Here is a 17,114-nt window from a genome sequence, read left to right on the forward strand (position 1 = left end):
ATATCAGTTTCAGCTAAGTGTGTTGCTTTGTTAAAACCTTGTTTATGCCAACCACTAACCCTATCTGATTTCTGTGAGATACAACCCTGCGTAGTGAGTTAGATATTTGTAACCGCTCCATTTAATTTGTGTTCATAGGTGCCGATGGCACGGGCCAGCATCCTTTGGCTGATTGGGGAATACTGTGAGCATGTACCTAAGATTGCCCCAGATGTTCTGAGAAAGATGGCCAAGTCGTTCACCAATGAGGAGGACATTGTCAAACTACAGATCATCAATTTGGCAGCCAAGCTGTATCTCACCAACTCTAAACAGGTTTGGCTGATTGGGTTTTCCATCACTAGGAGGTAAACATGAAGCTGATAGAAATAAAACAAAGACACAACAACCTGGTAGATATCAGTACAAATTACACACTGGACCTTTCATACACCTACCAACATGGAAATTTGTCCTAGCAGCCTGCCATCAGCACAGAAAACCATAGAAACCACCTCATGAGTTACAGATTTCTCCCACATGAACTCTTTCATGCGTAGTGTCCACTATAGGGGACACCTATTTAAATTCTGTTTTATAGTATATGCATGGGTGAGGATGGTCTATTTGCAAATTAGCCACTTTAGTGGACGTTAGTGAGTTATCTAAAATATTGCAACTCACTGAAGCATGAATAAATTAGTTAAAAAATTCTATATATACACATACATTGTCATTACAAAGTTTGCCTTCGTGATAAACAGGAAAAGAGGATACAGCTGTGTTTTGGTTTCAAAAGAATAGATACATAAATATGAAAGAATATTATTTTGTAATTTTCTTTTCTTTTTTTTTAATCATTTATGCATCAGAGGGTCAATACCCAGCTAGCTACACGTAAAACAAAAACAGCTGTGATGTTATCAGACTTTGAATCACAACCATTGATTCATCACACTGAGCCTTGTTACTAAGGCCTGGTACACACATAAAGATTTTTTATCTGGTCGAGACCTCACACGGGAAGATAATAAAAACTGTTTTGATCATAATGTGTGTGGTGTGCTCCGAAAATGTAATCGTAGAACAACACACACGACGATTCTGTCACACAGCTGATCTACAATCTAGTCCTCTGAGCTGGACAAACGTGTAAACGTAGAAGAAGAACCATAGCAACAACCCATGGCAACAACCGACAAAAAACGAAGAAGAAGAAACATAGTAACAATCGGAAACACAACACACAGCATGGAAGAAAACATACAGGACGAGGGAATGCTGGTGGACTATTGTTAACAGAAAAAGCCAGAACTGAAGAAAATAACGGACTGGAGACAGTGCGAACACGGACTTTATTTACTTCCTTGTTCCCCAGCCAGCTCGCTCTCTGATTGGCTTCATTCCGTACCACGTCACCACCCACGCAATCACAACGCATGAGTCGTCGCCGTTCCTCAGAAATCGGCTCTGAAATATTAAACATGTTCAATATTCCTCATTGTCGGCTACGACTCATTTCGGAGCGGATTATCGGGAGAGATCGGCTCGTAACACACCACAGAACAAACGATAACTGGACAGGGAAATCTCACGATGGTTGGGCATTTGCCATCCGAGGTTGGGAAGAGGCAAAATTGGGACAAAAACACCTCAAAAATCGTTGTGTGTACCAGGCTTTTTACATAACATAAATACATCAATAAACTTTTTTTTTTTAACTTTATTTAAGAGCTTTTACATTTATTAACAAACAGACAATAAAACAAAAAATGCAATGACAAGAAGAACATCAGAAAGCACAGATATAGAAGTCTCAACAAAGTCCCAACATTATGGCATCATGACTTAAGGGGGTTGAGTTAGCCTAGATATTGTCCTATTTCAGTCAGATCATTCAGATATATTCTCATGTTACGTCAGATCATGTCCACATATGTGCAGTATGATACTCTGTGACGACTTCTTGCAGTCATTGAGATAGCATCGTTGGTAAAAGTTTGAAATGGGCACCAGCATCTGTCCACCAGAGCTGTCTGCTGTACCTCAACATCAACTAAGGAGTTTCATACTTTGCTACAACATGTATTTGAGAACATGCAACCACCCATAATGCATATATACAGATTGTTATTGTGTGTTTTTCAGGAGATTAATGAAGTGTTGTCATACTTGCATGTCTCATCCTCTACAAGAGTTGTCCATTTTAGCCCATAATTAATAAATCTGTCCAAATTCATTTTCAGGTATATTTCTTTAATAATTCCAATCCACTTTTTCTTTGATGGGGGTTCTTTGCTTAGCCACTTTTTATGTTATAGCTTTTTTACTGTCTGCCAGCATTACATCAGTCAGTATTTGTTACTAGAATTGATTATGGGTGGTGTGTTTCCAAGATAAATTGTTATTGTTATTGTGTTATGTATGTACTAGTATTGTTGGAGATTCTCAGAAAATGGTCTACGTGGGGCTCCCCAGCATCAATAATCTTGTTTGCTCCCCTCTCCTCCTCCATGTCTTTCCCCTTACAGACTAAACTGTTGACGCAATATGTTCTCAACTTGGCCAAATATGACCAGAACTATGACATCCGTGATCGTGCTCGCTTCATTCGCCAGCTCATTGTACCCACAGAGAAGAGTGGAGCCCTCAGCAAGTACGCTAAAAAACTGTTCCTCGCTCTCAAACCGGCACCTGTCCTCGAGTCTCCATTTAAAGGTACAAAAGCAAGTCTGCATTGTTCAGAAACTTGAAAGAAATGAAAGCTGCACAGTTACATTGTCCTCTATTATGCCTTAAAATAACACCGAAACACATGTTACACAAATCTGTGCTGGAAATATATATTTTTTTGTCCTTTTTTGTTAGTTTCCAATCTTGTATCTTCAGTTTCCCTTTGTATCAACAAAAGACCATTATAAAGTAAAAAAAAAAGACAGGAAGGCCATGAGTCATTTTTTTCAAATTACATTTTATATTCAGACCCCCAAGAGATAAGAGATAATCTATTCTAAATAACATATTGACTGATTTGGCAGATTTGCTAACACAGTCACTTTCATCTAGTTCTAACAGTGGCTCATAATTCAGTCATGTCTGAATATAGCTGATATACATGCACATGTGTTTAGAGTGATTGATATTTTGTGTTTTTTATAGGGTCAATTCCTACATCTGTAATACAGTTTATATATATATATATATATATATATATATATATATATATATATATATATATATATATATATTATATAATTTACATGATTTATTAATTATTTATTTATTTTTAATTGTTGGGCTGGTGACACACTGAAGAATTATTTTGAGACCTCAAAGTGTCCCCCAGTTAACAGCGACAGAAGTGGGGTTGAACATCTGCTGTCCCATTTGGTCTAGTGTGTCCTACATTGTTGGACTGTCAGCTGATTGGTATTGGATCTGTTAGTTTAAGAGCTCACTCTGATTGACTGTGACGCAGAGGTGACAACAGAAAACAAAGACTCCATTCAACATGGCACTCAGCTCAGTTGTCGTCATCTCTAGGGTTTGTGTATATATATTAGCTGGTTTTCTGGTCACTGCTTAAGCAAATCTCAAGTTCTCTTTTGAAAAGCCACAAAATAAATTAAAATCAGGCAGGCTTCATTGTCTGGTCTGAAGTGAATACACTAGGATCGCCAGAGGTTGTAATTCAGTGGAAGTAGTAGTTTTTCCAACCTGAAACAAACCTTGATTAAGAAAACAACTGTAGTGGACATCCTTAATAAAGAGAGATACTCTTTGAGAATCAATAATTATTATTTTACCTTTGAGCATATGTGACATATTATATCAAGGAAGTTGATGGTTAGTTCCATGAGATTATTGTTTAACAGTTCAGGCCAGAAAAAGTTGGGGATTCACATCTGCTGTTGTTTTTGTTGTTTGTTGTTTTCACTTTCTCCTAATGCATGACAAATGCTTTTAATCAACATTTAAGAAATGAGCAATAGAAATGCTGTATATCCCATGTCATCAATTGTAGCTCACATGTCCTTGCTAGCAACTGGACGTGGTGATTGTGATGTATTACAAGTGCTTTTTTTTCTAGTTTTTGTTGCACAAAGCAATATCTAGAGACACAGCAGGAGACCTTTTAATTTTTCTGACATTGATTTGGTGAGTGCAGTCTTCAGAGGACTGGCTAAATGCAATTTATACTGGTTGAAAATAAAAGGGAATACAGAGAAAGACAGGGCTACCCCTTGGGATCTTATTGGACTGGCAGAAAGAGCAATGGATTACGAGTCAGCTCATGAGCTATTTTGAAAAGAACTTTAAGCCCCTACTCAATCGCACCATCTCCAAGTTTGACCGATGGAGTCATCGCCCTTTGTCCCCAGCTGGAAGAGTCAATACCATTAACATGATTGTTCTCCACAGATTTCTTTTTTTAAACCATCCCTTTCATTATCAATAATTCATTCTTTACGACACTTGGCAGATAAACAATAACTACAAATTGTGATTGTGGAAAGAGTAATCCCCTTATCATCCTTCCTTTCTTGGTGCTCTCTCCCCTCCGTACACCTTCTAGACCTCATGAAGAATAATTAATTTGTAAACAGCCCTCTTAACCTGGATTAAGAGAAGACGTTGTTTGGTGGCACAGGCAGCTTTCAGCACAACACAGATTACATTTCCAAAGCTTTGTAGTGTCTCTCAGATGGCACACCTGTTTACAATGGGGCCCACATCCAGAGAACTGAAATCATAAATGCATGAGTTTATGTCTAAAACAGTCATTTGCATGCATGTATGCTTTGAAATCAGTCTGGAAGGAAGACTTGGGCATCACCTTAAGAGAAGCCATGAATAGATGATCAGAGAGGTATACATTCATTGTGTGTATGTATGTATTAGACATGATCTCCTTTGGCTCAAGGTCTTGCACCATCTTCATCTTTCAAAGGTCAGGCTGTCATAAGAAAATAATAAAGATACAATAGAGTCTTTGTGCATGCCAACAGATTTCCATTTATGATTCTTGCTTCTTTGTGCTTTTGCAGATCGAGACCACTTCCAATTGGGCTCATTGTCCCACCTGCTGAATGCCAAGGCTGGGGGCTACCAGGAGTTGCCTGACTGGCCTGAATCCGCCCCTGACCCCTCCGTGCGCAACGTGGAGGTGAAGGAGTCTGTGCGTGCAGTGGGAACAGTAACATACAGAGACACAGGGGCGTTCTGGGCTCTCCAGAGGCTCAAAAAGATGGAAGGGAGCGAGGGTTGCTCCTTCCCCAAAGCAGTGCTTCAGAGGGGTTGGACAGAGTCACTACAGCTGCACATCCAATATATTCCTAACTCCAATATAACATGGTTTCCTCTTTCACTGACCATCATTCATTCACTTACTATTCATTGGCATTAACAGCTCATCACAAACATGCATCTTTTTTGGCCTCCATAATCTGCCAAATAGATGCTTAACAGCTCCCCCCTCCATGGAGGAGAATGAGCCACAAGGAGAAAAGAGGATTCTCATCAATGAGACATTATATTTATCTGGGTAAACAACTGAAGCATTATAAAACCATTCAGTGGTAACAAGCTCCTCTCATCCTCTGTGCTGCACATGCTTCGGTCGGGCAGCAGCTTACTCGCCCCATCCACATCTTTCCTCACAGCTGTTTGAGCCAATAGCACATGTTATAAGGAGGGAGCAGACTTGGGTGTGAAGGCTGCCACCTGACTAGTACTCAGTAGTACTAATATTAATATTTGGGTGCAGCCACTAGTTGATATAAAGCGTCCATAATCAGTGTATTCAACTTTTAAATTCTCAAAATTTCCAAGCAAAAATACAAACTTTTTGTAAGAAGATTCACTTTTACAGAGAATCATCAGATCTCCTAAGTCCCTCCTCTTCTTCTCCATCCCATTCACTCCATGTGCCATCGGTGCAGCAGTGTGGTTTTAAGTGAAGACAAAAAATCAAAACCTGAGTGTGTCACAACACTTGAAGCTTGATTTTCAAGTTTTAAGAGTGACCTTAAGGCTTGATTTTTTTGTCACATGTGTCGACTAACGTAACTTGTGACGCAGATTTCAAGATGAGGCCACAGGTGCAATTTATGTCCCCTTGACTGGTGTGAAAGAATATGCAAGGTTTAGTGCATATTAGTCTAATAATTAAGCGAATAAGTTATTTTCTGATGATTCTCCATTTTCCCAGCAGGTATTCTCCTACAGAGGTTGGAAGTTTAAGATAGAAAGCCATGTGTATAAACATGCTTTTCAGAGTGATTTTGTGTTATGTGGAAGTGCAGCTGTTAGCAGATACTCTATAGAAAACTTCCTGCTGGACTTGAGAAGGTTCTGACAGCTGATTGATTTTCTGGCATCATGCGTTATTACTCGTACTAGGTTTGAAATAAAACCACCCTCTCCACTTGTAGTGTGGACCAGCAGGAACATTTGATCAGCAGCTCCTGGCTGCTACTCACCATCTTAATTCTTATGGAAGCACATTATTTCATGTAAATAATGTGGCTAAAATTCAGGTGTTTGTTTCTAAAAGCAACTTCAAAGTATATAAAATGAACCAAAAGTGTCACTAAAGGCAGGAAATCAGTCTAAACCAGTATTATTGTGCTGTGAAAAATGGCAGGTGTTTTCATGTAATATTGATGCTTTTTAGCTGGGAAAAAAGTAAGGAAAACATCAGTATGGTCCTTGAAGCAGCATTTCAGTGGCTCAACAGATTTACTGGGTGAATATGAAACTAAGCATCCCATTATATCCTCTCATGTTGTGGCTGTTAAAGCTGGTAGAGTCAGTAAATCCTCTGACAGGCTCTTTTCTTTTTGCACACTGTACACCTCCACAGACAGAGGAGGTCATAACCACCAGCGAGGGGCGGATTGGCCTGCTAGGAGACTGGCGAGAGGTGCCCCTCCCCTCACCTCTGGGAGTGCAGTGATGTTTGTTTTCTTGACTGCTCTCTCCTTCTTTCATATTTCAAGTTTCTTTCTGGTTGTTAAAATATGGTAACTTCTGATGCTGATATTGAAACTATGAGATGAATGTCAACAAATTCTCAGCCAGTTCAAATGAAGCTTCTGCCTTTGTCTCAGGTAGAAGACATAAAAAAAGACATAAAAAAATACATTCTCAACTCAAGGTCTGCTTACTCACTTGTGATATCCTCAATAATAACCCAGGACTTCTGGGTTCAAGAATTCTCTTTATTGTCACCTGACAAATTAAAGCTGACAGTGGGTCTCATGCAAGGGCATTTTTGTATCCTCAAACTTCTCTTCCCTTTTGTTTGTAAAGCTTCTTATTAGATGTATCCTATCTACTTGCTCATGAGAATTGACAAATACGCATAAAAATGACCATAAAAAGTGACATGCAGCTAAGTTAGGCAGTGCTGGGAGTAATATTACAAGTTAGCAAAACCATTTGTAGAAGCTTGCAAGCTTGCAGTGTGTGTATGTATGTATATATATATATATATATATATATATATATATATATATATATATATATATATATATATATATATATATATATATACATAATATATGATTTGATTTCTTTTTTTATTTTAAGCCATATGAATTGTAAAACAAATATATTGTACATTGAAAAAATATATATTGTACATAAAAAGAAAAAAAATATTATGAAATTATAATTATGTTGTATTATGTGCATATGCATTGTATCGTCTATATATATGCCACAGAAATATTATATATTTATGATATATTATAAATATATATTATATATTACTAAAAGTAGTCTTCTAGCACTAATATGTCTCACACAAAGGGTTTTTCTTCTCTCCGTGTCTATTGAAAAGCAAAGCAAAGCTGAAAAGAACTCATTAGATTGATGAAATGAAAGATGTGCAAGATGATTTGGTGAACAGAATCTTATCAAGTCGCTTGCATGAGGCCTAAACCATATTCAGCCTAATAACAAACGTTTCCAGCTGGGAGAACAAGAAGTCATGTTAGCATTTAAAACAGAATGCTTTAATGTCTGCAGTTTTATGAAGGTGGAGCATACGTACTAAAATGTTGCAAAACAAATGAGTAAGTCGGCCTTGGGTGGAGATCGTTTTCCAGCTGACAGTTTCTGTCTCCTCCCTGCACCTAACTGGTCTTTCATGAAATTTGTGACACGATTTGTGGATGCGTCACAAATGCTGTTTGATTGTGTGTGATGTGCTTTTATCTTTGTGCTGTTGCAGCTGAGCCACTTCTCACCGTCATCATTTAATTCATGTCGGCACGTCGTGCTTTGTTGCTGGTGAAGATGTTAACACTAAATGCTTTTTCCTGATTTTTGGTTTGTTTGTTTTTTTCTCAATGTGTGAATATGCATTGAATATTAATCATTTACTGTTAATTTCTTCTATTTAATTTTATTGTAAGTTAGTATATACAGTTGTATATACAGTAGTGATATGTAAGTGATAGTTATATTGGAGTGCTTGATCTGACAGTTTTCTGTGATTAGGTTGTAGCAACATATTAATCAAATATTGTGTTTTGATGAGATTTGGGGTTTAGTTTTTTGTCTCTGTGATTTACAAACTGTTCTCACACATTCTTTTTTGTAGACCCTTTAACCTTCCTGTTCCTGTTTCTCTTGCTTTCCTGATTTTTTTTTCCTTTAAAAAAATTGTTTCCTTTTTCCTCATCTGCATCCCAATCTTTTTCTTTTCTACGTCTGCCAGGTTTTTGCGCTGCTTGAAAGAGTCACAACATTAACGAGTGTGAGTCAGTTAGCGGCAAAGAGCCACACGTCCTTGAGCTTCAACCCACATAGCCGCAAAAAAAAAAAAAAAAATCCCAAGTGCTTTTAACACCCTGCATAACGTAGTTGCTGTTGTGTGCTTAGCTGAGCCAAAGCCACCTGAAACACAGCACCCTCTTCCTCGGTCTTGACCATTAAAGAAGTGATTCTTTTAGCAGGATGGGTAGATGCATTAGCAGCATTTGGGGTTTTAAATAGGGTTGGGAGATGTCCACATTCATTACCAACTGGTTCTTGTTAATGAGTCTGGTCATAGAAAGAGCAGATTGCTTCTTTTTGTAAAGTGTGGGAGTACAGCCGATTCTCCTCAAAGGCATCACTTCTCTTAATGGAACTGCTCTCAGTATTAAAAGAACCATTTCTGCAACTGGTCATGAAGGCAACACCTGGTGCTCAAGTCTGTCTGTGTAGGAAAAAAAACAGCTTCATGCATCTGAGTATCTGAGTAAATTTGTTCTCTGACTGTCAGATCTAAAAGCAGATCTGCAGCGAATGCTGGCTTCATTTGGCTGCATCACACCCAGGCAGAGGCATTCATGGCCACGCTACTGTAATCTGCCCACGTTTTTGCTTCTTGCTGAGAAGCTTTTCATTGAGCTGGTTGATCAGTTTAAACTCTCTTTCCCTTTGCCAGGTGCCTGAATGGACCAAATGCAGCAGCCGCGAGAAGAGGAAGGAGAAGAAAGTGGAGAAGCCTTTCTACTCTGACTCAGAGGGCGAGTCTGGGCCAACAGAGTCGGCTGATAGTGGTAACTCTGCGGGAAATTTGTTCACTACAAGTCATGTTTTTATCCTTTTTATTTTTGCTGAGAATTGGTGTAAATATAGATGGGTAGAGAGTAAAAATAAGACATTAGAAAAAAAAAAATAGGAAAAGTTTAGTTTTGGTATCATTAGTATGGATAAGAAAAAGAATTTAAAAAAAAACTTGACTTGCATGAATTTCCAGTTAAGCATATTATACAAAACTGCAGTGTTATGCTTTAGCATTTATGTTAATAGCAAATTTTTATGATTCTTTCCTGTCAGGATCTGGTTGGACCTTCTTGTGAAGGACTAACTTCAACAAAACAATCCCCTTAATGGTTGATTAACTCTGATTACCAGCCTAAAGAGTTTTAGCTCATTTTTCCATATACATAAGCTTCAGTTCTGGGGTGTGGGTGGGTTTCTTCATATGTGCTGTCCGTTCAGTAAGTCCTTTAACCATTCTTAGCTAAAACCACTGATGTATGTAGTATTATCGGCTCACAGATACCCAAATATCTCCTCTCAGACTTCATAAATGATGGAACGCTATCCTCGACCATATGCAGCAAAACTGATTCAAACCATAATACTACAGCCACTATGTTTCACAGCTGGGATAAGACACTTATGAATACAGAGTTTTCTTTGGCATTGTGTAAATATAGAGATAGAATTGGAGTTTAGAAGTTGATGCCTCACTAATATGCCCTGGAGCTGTCACACAGGCAAATTTGCAGCCTTATGTTAGCAAACAACAGACAAGCGTCAAATTAGCTTTCTCATTGCAGCCCTGCAATGATATACTTCATTACTGTTATTCTGATGGTGCACTTATGAACATTTATGAGCTGCTTTAAAATTAGAAAGACCTTTAGCTGCCTAGAAGTTACCCTTGGTTCTTTTATCTATCAGGCTGTTACACACTTTGCTCATGGAGTGATCTTTGTTTCTGCTGCCACTCCTCTGGAGGGTAACAACAGTCTTTAGTTTCCTCCCTTTTTCTTTTCCAGAAATCCCTCTTACCTGAATATAATCTACTGAATGAAAGAGCCGGGCTCAAATTTTGCCTTCAAATTTACTGCTTATCTTGGAGGTCCATACACTTTTGACACTCCATGATGTTATTTTGATGGTATTGAGAAATTTCCCTCAGTACCTTAAAGGCCAATATGACTAAAATTAGATGTTTCTGGCCATATTTATGCAACTCCTAAGGAGTCGCTAATGTTTAAGCATCATTGTAGTTTTTTTGTTAAATGTACACTTACAAAAGAAAAGATATGAGACTTTATACAAACATACAAAAGGAAAAAAACACTTAACAAAAAAAAAGTGCATATACTGTACGGGATTTAAGGTGATGCGACATGGATGGCTACATTTACTCTTTCAAACTGAAGGAATATGAAAGAAATAGGATTCATGGTAAATTAGCTTGTTCGGATGGATGTTGTGGTGTCCATGGGGCACCAGACAAACCCATCCCTGAAACTCAAACCTAACATGTGCCATCACCTCCAGGCCATTTAACCAAGGTTTGGATTTGTCATTATTCTTCCCTTTCTTATCGTCCTGTTTAGCATCGCTGCAGTTGTAATGAAACTATAACTTACAGTTGGCAAGGAAAAAGGAAAAAAGGAATTGGAAAAAAAGACTACCCTGGATTACATTAAACACCTCAAAGTCATCTGGTTGTAAAATATTTCTCATTCTTTCTGTGGCATCTCACAACCAACATGACTTGTAATGAATTTACACTGTTAGAAGATGTTGGGGGCAGACTACAGTTTTGGTCCTGTAGGACAGAATGTGCTCATAATGTCTGTCTGTAGTTCTGTTTTATGTTTTCGCTTTTGATGCATATGAGCTTTATGTGGGATTAAAGAGACAGAAAGTCTTAGAGTGTTGCTTTAAGGTGCTGCTTGATCTTTTGTGTGTGTGTGTGTGTGTGTGATTTCCCCCTGGTAAAATGTGTCTGCAACATTAATTATACGAACGGTAATAAAAATGTAATCTCCCTCTCTGGTGCGAGTTATATACCTTTGATGGTTAAATAAAAGAAGAAGAATTTTATTAACTTAAACTTCTTCCTCTTCACATGAGGTTGATTTTAGGCTTCTTGTGTAATCTAACTGATCCGCTCGCCCTGTAACCACCACCTTTCCCTCCACAGAGTCAGACTCCAGCAGTCGCTCGGAAAGCGGCAGTGGGAGCGAGGAGAGCCGGTCTGGTTCGGAGAGCGAAGACAGTGAGGAAGGCTCTGAATCGGATGATGAGGAAGAGGATGAGGAGGAGAAGGAGAAGAAGAAAAAGAAAAAAGAGTTTAAAAAACCAGTGCAAGAAAGTATGAGGTACTAGAAACTTTTTCATTGTTTGATATTTTGCAGTTTTTCATTTAACTGCAGTCACTTCTCCGATGCCTTGTTCTGATCTTTACCCTCTTTTTACAGCGAACAGAGCAGTGAAGAAGAAGACAGGAAGCACGAGAGAAGGAGTAAACAGCGAAAGAGCAACTCAGAGTCTGAATCTGAAGAAGAGGAGAGCGAGTCCGAAAGCAGCCAGTCAGAGTCTGGAGAGTCAGACTCTGAGACAGAGGTCAAAAAGAAAAAGAAGGTACTGATGATATGTCCTTATTTACATTTTACTCTCCAGTTTAAATACAGATATGATCCAGGGGAGTATTGTATTTAATTTACTGTCCAAAGTGTAATACCTGACTTTATGGACAGCAGAAATGGGCCCCAGTTGCACATAGTTACATCAAGAGATTGCAGGTATTCATATCAGTTTTACCTGCTCTCCTTCCAGGTAGCTGAATCTAAACCTCCCTCCAAACCTGTCAAGAAGGATAACAAGAAAGAGAAAAAAGAAATGTCTCTGCTTGACCTTGACGATTGTAAGTTTACTAAGTTTCTATCAAAGATAGAAACTTGAGTATTCGTTTGATTTTCCTACAGAAGCTAAGGTAATAAATGTCACATTGCATCTTTTTTCCCAGTTGAACCTGCTCCTTCCCCTCAAGTCACACCTGTAAACACCTTCCTGTCCAACAGCCTTGTGACCGACCTGGAGGGATTGTCTTTGTCTGACTCTGTCCTCTCCCCAGCAGTAAGCAACTTCTATCCTGTTTTCAGTTATATAGAAAAAACTAAATTCTTTTGACTGAAAAGTTGAAAATGAAATTTATTCATTTTACAGACGATCGCTCCCTCCAGCACACTGAAGAGTTACGAGCTGCTGCACCGCATCACGGGGGAGGGCCTGTCGGTGGAGTACTGCTTCAGCCGGCAGCCATTCAGCCCCGACGCCAACATGGTGGCTGTACAGATGCAGTTCACAAACAACTCCACTTCTGACACCAAGAACCTGCACATGGAGGATGTGAAACTCCAGTCAGGGATGAGGGTCAAAGAGTTCCCAGAGATCGGTAAGTGGGTAGCCTGATAAAATCCCCTGTTTAAGCAGCATGCACTGTTATATTACTTACAAATCAGACGTTTTCATCCCTGTTTGTGGCCACTGGAAGCTGCATTTCCAATTATAACAGATGAAACCAAACTTTTGGATATAAAAAAAAGCATTAAAATGGGTTAAATGAAAATGTGAAGGATTAAAGTCCTGAGGGCATGATGATACTTCGATCAGATTATCCTTAAGACGTCCCACCACCATTTACATTTTATTTAATTAATCTGAAGCTGAAAGATCACTTCTATTTCATGTTGAGAGGAACATAAAGTCTCACATTTTACATCTGAAGACTTCAAAATGTCTTAACAGCACATCGTTCTTAAATCCAGACTGACTTTAAAAGAGGATGCAGCATCTCTGTAGGTCAAGGTTACAAAGATTTAGCTTTAGGTTTAGTTTTGATTGTGCTTTTTTTTTTCTCTGTGTCTGCAGAGTTGCTGCCAGCAGGCGAGACGGCTACAGCAGTGATGGGCATCGATTTCTGCGACTCAACGCAAGCAGCAAACTTCCAGCTGTGGTGAGAGGAATATCTGTTTTCAGAGCATGAACTCTGAGCTTTTTCTTGTAATTCAACAGAGTGAAAACAGAAACTGTGATCATACTGGAATTAACATGACTTTTAATAATACATTTCTTTAAGTCACTTCATTGGGCTTTCAGTTCATCTGCAAGTCTCTTTATTTTTACAAAGACTTTACTGCCACCTGCTGACTAAATATGTAGTCCATTGATTCACAATGTTGATGTGCTGAAGAAAACATTTGGGGATTCTTTTCTTTTTATTTTGCAGTCAGACCATGAAACACTTTGGGTATCCTTATTTTGAGCTTTCTGACTCTGAGAAAACAATCATTACCAGCATCCAATCTGTACTTTTTTTTTTATCACTGCCATTATACCAAGATACATAAAACCATACTGAGTAATGAGGATATATATTACAGGTCAGGCATCCCTGAAGCTGTTGTTCTTGTTTTATAGTACTCACACCAGGAAGTTCTTTGTGTCGATCCAGCCTCCGGTCGGCGAGTTGATGAGGCCCGTCTTCCTGACAGAAAATGAGTTTAAAAAGGAACAAGGTTGGTAACAAGACAACATGAAAGAGTCATTTAATGTCTTAAACACACCACAGCAAGTCTGTAAATTCAGGACAGAAACAGGAGTTAGTTATAATCCCTAACACCTAACTGAGTGGATTTCCCTTTTAGCTGATACATTATAGTTCTGAGATCATGGTTTTGGCATATTTCTGCTTTGAATACGCTGCAACGCTCAAACCATCAGCAATATTAACTATGTAGGGTAAAGTACATTTAGGTAAACATCTAAATGTGGAGGTGTGGTCGAGTTGTTTTTACCTTTGAGTTGTCACTTTTAAGGAAATCAGTGTTTTATAATAATCTTTAAATAATGCTCAGTTATCTGGGGAAAATGTGCATTTACAAAGTGAAGGAAATCTATTTTGTAACAAACCAACAAGTTTGATAGTCAGGATCTGATAGAGCAACTACAGAGAGCAGCTACCAGCATGTCTCTGGTTCTGATGTGCACTTTCCATCGTGAATAACACTGAGGCTGTTTTGGGCTCTGACAAACACACATTAACTCTTTAAACATGTCATATCCTCGGTTCCTCCCTCTTCATACTGTCCCCAATAGAGAAGCTTTTACAGAATCTAGGTAAGTTGGCTTTGATAGATTTGTTGTTCCCAGCCTTCTTTGTGCCCACCTGCCTTATAGCAACCCTCAGCCTCACACAGACTCCTATGCCCCCACCACCTCCTCCTCCTCCTCAGACTCGCCCCATCCCACACCCTGCCTCAGTAGTTAACCCCTAACTGCATCTCCAGGTCTGCAGCTGCAGACAGACTTACCTGTGCCAACCTGCTGCTCCGCAACACTGCTGCTCCACCAGGTATGACTGGAAATGCTCATCCACTGATCCCAATTCACTCTTTGAGCATCATAAGAATTAAAAAATACATCTGCTTCACAGCAGCTTTCAATTGTCTGCTTTCAGACCACTGACCATGCTTGAAATCTGATAAGCAGTCTGCTGTAAGTCCAGTTCATGAGCACTGGTTTGTTTTGCAGGTCAAAAGAGGCCTTGGCATCTAAGTCCACAGGTTTTATTTATTTAAGTGGTAATATTTACATTTGAATTTGTCATGTTAAGGCTGCAGCAAAGTGTGGTTTTTATCTGAAGTTCATATGTTCTGTTTTTGCTGAATAAATTATTAATTTAGTTTAGTGTTTAGTGCCTTTGTGACAGTGACCTAAGCTAAACTAAAGCTAAGAAGGGCTAAACTAAGTTTTAGCCCTTCTTTGACCAAAATGTTCCTACAACTCATGGCAGCACAACTGATCTCAAGGAGGATCAGAAATTTCCCGCCTGGTTTGTGCTCATCTGTAAAGATTTGGCAATCAACCGAGCACCTAAAACAAGGCTTCATTTTAACAGTCATACTATGGAGAAAGGCTAAATCTATGATTTAGTTTATGACAATATACAAATGCAGCATTTACAAAATCGCAGGATGTCTTGCTTGAGTCTGTGGACTTAAAGTCAGCATGGCCTTCTGGCTTCTCTGCTTCATAAGGGGAATGTTAATTATTTGTTGCCATATAAAAAAAAAGTTCATTTTGGTCCAGTGTGCAGTAGTAGTTTTTCTTTTCAGTTGTTGTGGAAACATACTGTAAAATTAAATTAAATTAAATTAAATTAAATTAAACAGATTTTTATTTTATTTCATTTTAAAAATGGAGTTAAACTGGAAATTAAAACAGTGGATGTGTTTGTGAAAATAAACCATTAATAATTTTATAATCGCTCAGATTATTGGTATGGAACCAATTTCTCACACTTTGTAAAATGATAGAAATCAGTGACGTGTGGTAAACTATCATCGTTTTCCTGTGTAAAAAATGTTTTTTATAACCATGTTATTTTGTACATGTTGTTGAAAATTTTCAATAACTGACGCATCTCAGCACTCTCAAGGATGTAACACATTAACACATGTTAAATTTTAAATTTCTACCTGGATGTTCAGGTGCCTTTTGACCAGTAAATCAAACCACACTGTTGCATGGTGGTAAGTGTTCTCTTATTAAAGATATTTTTCTATATGCTGCATCACACCAAACTCCAATCAATGGGTACTTAAGAGGCTTGCACAGAACTTTTCATTTGAATGAGGTGTGCTGTAGTAGGGAACATCCTGGACAGTTGCTCATGATGACCCGAGCTGGAGATCCCTACATTAGTGCAAAAATTGGCATCTTAATTAATTTAACCACTGTGTTCAGTGGGAAGCATCAGTGCATTCCAGTTTATAGCAGAACTTTTCAAATCTTTGCTGTTTTGAGTGCCACACCAACCCTAAGAGATTTTAGGAGATGCTTGTGGTGATGTATATACTGTATATGTCTAAAGCCAGTAGAAATGCATTTTTTTGTTTATTTTCAAGTCACTGTCATATTAGCAGAAACCAAAAAGATAGATTATTCTTTTTAATAATTTTTTTTCTGGTGGGAGTGATAGCCAACTTTTTTTCCTGATTTTCCCCCACTTTGCTCACATCCCTGCAGGTCAGCTGATGGGTATGAATGAGATCACAGAGAAGCTAACTCTGGACGTCAAGTGTCGGAACGAACACGCCATCGTCCAGAGAGTGACCACCGCTGCCCATCTCAGCAGAGTCCCATGTGGATCGGACAAAGAGTGCAGGTGAGATGGAGGAAGAAACTCTTCACCACTGTTGTTAAATCCAAGTCGAGTTGTTGAAATGTTGGATGTCTGCTGGAAAGGATGTGGGATCTTTTTGGAACATGTTTTCACTTCAGGTGTCAAGAAAAGTAGATAACAGTTATGCCGTTTATATCCCCAACACCTGACACGGACCATTTTTTTTATTTTGGGTGACATCTAAGCCATTATAGTTTAATTTCTATTTCTCTCACTCATGTTGGTTTCATTGTTGCTAGAGGTTACCCCGACTCAGAATCAAACAACTGATCTTCGGTATAAAAGGCCGCATTAGTACCACTGCAAAGTGAATGCTACAGACAGTTGAAGCCCAGCTGCCTGCCTTAGTGTGTCCGGT

The 17,114-nt window shown here is 38.7% G+C and overlaps 1 protein-coding gene across 9 annotated transcripts in view; it reads left to right on the plus strand.

Moving 5' to 3' along the window:
• LOC121647450 (AP-3 complex subunit beta-2) overlaps positions 1-17,114 on the plus strand; it is a 51,793-nt gene that overhangs the window by 33,031 nt on the left and 1,648 nt on the right. For 3 of the 9 annotated variants that reach the window (XM_041996890.1, XM_041996886.1, XM_041996888.1), the window contains exons 15-27: positions 139-315; positions 2,511-2,697; positions 5,028-5,146; positions 8,708-8,746; positions 9,422-9,536; positions 11,711-11,888; positions 11,988-12,150; positions 12,346-12,433; positions 12,536-12,645; positions 12,736-12,964; positions 13,441-13,525; positions 13,990-14,087; positions 16,600-16,738. In XM_041996890.1, the coding sequence (XP_041852824.1) occupies positions 139-315; positions 2,511-2,697; positions 5,028-5,146; positions 8,708-8,746; positions 9,422-9,536; positions 11,711-11,888; positions 11,988-12,150; positions 12,346-12,433; positions 12,536-12,645; positions 12,736-12,964; positions 13,441-13,525; positions 13,990-14,087; positions 16,600-16,738 (1,727 nt within the window). Of the gene's footprint in view, positions 1-138; positions 316-2,510; positions 2,698-5,027; positions 5,159-8,707; positions 8,747-9,421; positions 9,537-11,710; positions 11,889-11,987; positions 12,151-12,345; positions 12,434-12,535; positions 12,646-12,735; positions 12,965-13,440; positions 13,526-13,989; positions 14,088-16,599; positions 16,739-17,114 lie in introns of all 9 variants that reach the window. The other 6 variants (XM_041996891.1, XM_041996894.1, XM_041996887.1 and 3 more) reach the window with 2 other exon arrangements.

This window comes from Melanotaenia boesemani, chromosome 10 (assembly GCF_017639745.1).
Source record: "Melanotaenia boesemani isolate fMelBoe1 chromosome 10, fMelBoe1.pri, whole genome shotgun sequence".
Classification (NCBI taxonomy): Eukaryota; Metazoa; Chordata; class Actinopteri; order Atheriniformes; family Melanotaeniidae; genus Melanotaenia; species Melanotaenia boesemani.